This window comes from Pinus tabuliformis, chromosome 6, assembly GCF_031772625.1.
Source record: "Pinus tabuliformis cultivar Carrire ecotype Pingquan chromosome 6, CPIR1, whole genome shotgun sequence".
Lineage (NCBI taxonomy): Eukaryota > Viridiplantae > Streptophyta > Pinopsida > Pinales > Pinaceae > Pinus > Pinus tabuliformis.
The window spans coordinates 424,826,494-424,831,280 of NC_142292.1; the positions used below are offsets into that span (position 1 = coordinate 424,826,494).

At 45.6% G+C, this 4,787-nt stretch overlaps 1 protein-coding gene across 1 annotated transcript; it reads left to right on the top strand.

The window, feature by feature from the left end:
- The first annotated feature begins 745 nt into the window (after positions 1–745).
- LOC149259114 (uncharacterized) lies at positions 746–4,222 on the top strand. Its single transcript, XM_089452303.1, has 2 exons — positions 746–1,619; positions 1,671–4,222. Exons 1-2 carry the CDS (start codon positions 746–748, stop codon positions 4,220–4,222), a joined length of 3,426 nt encoding a protein of 1,141 aa, XP_089308429.1.
- Positions 4,223–4,787: the final 565 nt, after the last annotated feature.

The following is a 4,787-nucleotide window of genomic DNA, read 5'->3' on the forward strand; positions in this document are numbered from 1 at the left end:
CAGCAAACTGAAAGAAGAAGCCCTGAAAGATATTGTCAGGATCCATTCACCTGAAATCCTTCTTATCCAGGAGACAAAGATGGAGGATAAAATTCTCCTCCAAACTAGCAAGACATTTTGGCGTAAAGGTCCCGGAAGTGCAGTAAGTGCCAAGGGCACCTCTGGCGGACTTGCCTCCTTTTGGGACAGCTCCAAATATGAGCTGATTCAAGAAGAAAATTGTTCCCGCTAGATCTTCACTCAGCTCCTTCACAAAGACTCTGGTCAGCAAGTAAGTATGTTCAATATTTACGCTCCGGTCCTTCCAACGGAAAAAAAACTTTGCTGGAACTCGATTCAGTCCTTTTTATTATTGCATAGTCTAGAAAATATCATTATTGCAGGTGACCTGAATGTCACTCTAGCCACTGACGAGAAAAAGGGAGGTTCTCCAGTAAGGGACCCAGCTAGAGAATGGGTGGAAGACATTATGTTAGACTGGGATCTTGAAGATATAAAGCCCACTACAGGAAAATTCACCTGGTCTAACAAAAGACTAGGGCCTAACCATATAGCCACTCGTCTGGACAGATTCCTTGTTCAATCCTCTTTTCTTTCCTGTGGTCTCTCAGCCTCCTCTAAAATCCTTCCAAATTGCACATCTGATCATAAACCTATTAGCCTCGAGCTCTCCCTTGATGGAAACCTTGGGCCAATACCCTTTAGATTTAGTCCTATGTGGATCCAGCAAGAAGGGTTTCATGAAATGGTTTCAGAAGCTTGGAACAGGCAGATTTTGGGGTCCCCATTCTACGTATGGGAAGAAAAGTTGAGGGGCCTTAAAAGAAGACTCAAGGAGTGGGCCAAAACTCTGAAAACACCCGCTGCCAAGAGAAAAGAATCCTTAGAAAACCTTGCTGCCCACCAAACTGCAATGGAGAATTCTGTTGCTTCTCATAGTCTGATGCAAAGAGAAATCGAACTGCAAAAAATTCTCCATAGAGCCAGCAGAGATGAAGAGGAATATTGGAGGCAAAAATCCAGAAATCTATGGTTACAAGCCGGCGACAAAAATACCAGTTTCTTCCATAAGCAAACCGAAGCCCGCAAGCAATTTAAAACTATTTCAGAAATTCGGTCCCAAGATGCCATGATCAAAGATCCTGAAGGCATCAAAAGAGCGGCCTTCATCTACTTCAAAGAGCTTTTCACGGCCCCAGAGAATCCTCCGCTAGACCCCCAAGCTCATCCCTTCGATCTAATCCCTCATTGTGTTCAAGACTCTGTTAACTCTATGCTTACCGCTCCGATCAGCATGGAGGAGCTCAAGAAGGCATTGGACTGCATGGAGCCGGATAAAGCTCCTGGGCCAGACGGGTTCAATGCCAGATTTTATCAGACATGCTGGCCTATAATTAACAAAGATCTTTTAAGAATGGTCAGGAAATCACAATCATGTATCAAAATTGGAGGCAACACCAATTCGGCCTTCCTTGCCCTGATTCCGAAGGAGAAAGGAGCCACTGACTTTGGCAGATTCCGGCCTATTTCACTATGTAATACAAGCTATAAGCTGATCACCAAATTAATAGCCAATCGTCTCAAGAACGTGCTGCCGGACATCATACCGGAAAACCAAGGTGGCTTCATCAAAGGGAGAAAGATTCTGGACAATATTGTGCTGGTGCAAGAAGCAGTTCATTCAAGTTGCCAGCGAAAAGAGAAAGGAATGGTGATAAAGCTCGATCTGGCTAACGCCTTTGACAGGGTGAGACATGATTTCCTCTATGCTGTTATGGAGAAACTGGGCTTCTCTTCAACCTTCATCAGTTGGGTGAAAGCCTGCATTGTTGTCCCTTGGATAGCGCCGCTAGTTAATGGCCGTTCAACCAAGTTCTTCAATGCCTCAAGGGGTTTAAGACAAGGTTGCCCGCTCTCCCCGCTTCTCTACGCCATCCAAGCCTCGGTGCTCAGTTTTCAACTAAACTGCTGTCAACAAATTCAATCTCTGCCTGGACTCAGAATGGTTCCCAACATTAAAGATATAAACCATGCCCAATTCGCCGATGATACCCTTCTGCTAGGAGGAGCGAGCAAAAATTCTGCAAGATCCTTTAAGAAGGAGCTGGATATCTACAAGGAGGTCTCAAGCAGCAAGATAAACTATCTAAAGAGCACCATATACAGCTGGAACTGCTCGGCCAAGGATCTAGCTGATATAGCTAGGCTTCTAGAAATGAAAGGAATTCAGACCTGGGAGTTTTTCAAATACCTAGGGATCCCAATCTTCAAATCCATTCCTAAAGTGGCCCACTGGATGCCAATACTAGACAAAATAAAACTCAGAATCCATGCATGGGGAGCCACCTGGCTGAACAATGCGGGGAAAATTATCCTGATGAAATCAGTGCTCACAAGTATGCCGCTATACCATAACTCCATTCTGCTTGCTCCCAAAACTTTCCTCAGTAAATTGGACAGTCTGCTGAGAAGATTTCTTTGGGAAGGGGGGAAAAACAATGAAAAAAGACTTCACTTAGTCAGATGGGATACTGTCAAAAAACCAACTCTGGAAGGAGGCCTTCACTTAAGAGATCCGGGAGCCCAGAATCTCTCCCTGGGCTCCAAAATACTATGGAGCATTGTTGATGGGAAGACTAGCTGGAGAAAGAAAGTGTTGTGGAAAAAATATTTCAAAGGACAGCGGCTGAGATGCTTGGACCAGCCTCCAAAAACCCGGAAAGGCTCTCCGATCTTCAAACATTGCCTATCAGCTTTGGAGCACTTCAGTCATAATCTTTACTGGATTCCAAGTAATGGGAAAAATATCAGAATTTGGGATGACCCTATCCTTGGTGATCAGTCATTAAACCAGGTTGAAGGTCTGACAAACATTAAAATATGGCTACAATCAAACAATCTGAACACCCTGTGGGACATCTCAACATGGACGGAGGATGCTGGAAGACGGTGGGCTAGTTGGAATTTGGGAGAGGTCCCCCATCAGCTGCAGGTTGAAGCCAAGATTCTGCTCGACAAGCTTCAAGGGAAATCTCCAATTAAAGCATCAGCCAAAGACAAAAGAGGGTGGGGCTCCCTCTCAGGCAATTATACAGTTGCTGAAGGTTACAAAAGCAGGACTGCGATTCCTAATGTTCCCCCTGATCCAGCTCAATGGAGATTCATCTGGGCCTTTCCCTCGCTGCCCAAAATCGATTTCTTCTTCTGGACGCTAGCTCACAACAGCATTCTAACTAGAGATACTTTGAGAAAACGTGGAATGGAAGGACCTTCCAGATGTCCACTGTGTATGTCCGAGGAAGAATCCGCTAATCACCTGTTATTGCTATGCCCCTTTGCCCGTGAAGTTTGGAGGGGAGTCCTGAGAACAGGGGCTGACAAAGTCGAGATCCCTGGTAATATTAACACCCTGCTTCACAACTGGGCCTCTTTAACTCCGTTTGATCTCTCAAAAAAAAGCCTCCTCAAAACAGCTTGGATGTGGACACCTAAATTTACACTCTGGAAGCTGTGGTTGGAGAGGAACAATAGAATTTTCAGGGATGAGAAATGTACACCAGGCAAAATCATAACTAAAATCCAAGCTTTACTGGGAGAAACTCTGGACACCAAACAGGCAATAAAAAATGAAGCTGATCTGAACAGCGAGGAGGAGCTATGGCTCAAAGAACTGGTTCCACACTATGACACCAAGCCCCTGTCCCTTGCAATCCCCCATGCGAATTGGGAAATCCGCCTGGAAGAACAGATGTTTATTAAATGGCGCTCTGTCCTGGAGGAACATTGCCTCTTCTTCGATGGGGCCTCTAAGGGCAACCCAGGGGCTGCGGGAGGAGGTGGGGTTATTCTGAAACCAGATGGTTCCACTGAGCTCCGATTTCAATGGGGACTGGGCATTGAATCCAATAACAGAGCTGAGGCTTTGGCGCTGTGGCAAGGGCTCAATCTAGCTCTCAAAAGGAACATCTTGAAGCTGTCAGTCTTTGGAGACTCTAGGCTAATCATTCAAGCGCTGAATCTCAACACAATCCCCTCTCAGATCCTCTTAGCCTCCATTTTCAAGAAAATCAGACTTATTCTTCCCCTGTTCCAGAAAATAAATTTCTTCCACATTCTGAGGCATTTGAATGATCAAGCGGACCTGGAAGCCAACTTGGGCTCCACCCGAGACAGAAGATCTTTGTTAATCAATTTCGTCGAGGAAGACTGCATCATTCCTTAACCCACTGTATTCGATTTGCCTCCATTTTTCGCCTAGCTACCTATTTCAGTGGTCTCATTCTATCCAGAAAGCCTGCACCTATCCAGAAAGCAAAGACCGGGTAACAGGGTATTAATTTGACTGAAGTTGGTCTCTCAGATTTCATGTCCTCCACCCAGCAACGAAATTTAGGAAGAAGGCTCCATGTTAGATCATACGGATGGATTTCTGCTAGGATTTGCGCCCTCCTGCCGGGGCCCAGGATCGGTCTTAGAAGAGACATGCCGACTCCATGATTAAGGAACAGGGATGCAGAGGACCGAAAGGAAGAAGGCCCAAGGAAAGGTTAACGCGGACTCTGTAATCATGAAGGACAGCCATCATTTCATGCCTGAGCAAGACCAATTAGAGCTGGGCGCAACGCAACTCAGTCATCTGGCAATCCGAGGATGGATCTCACCTGGATCTGGTTCATTAGAGAAATACGCTCCTGTGCATTAGCATTGTCAATTCAGAATCTGATGTAATGTTCAAGCACGCGGCAGCTGGTTTGCCGCCCTAATTCCAATAACCGTTACAGTCTCAA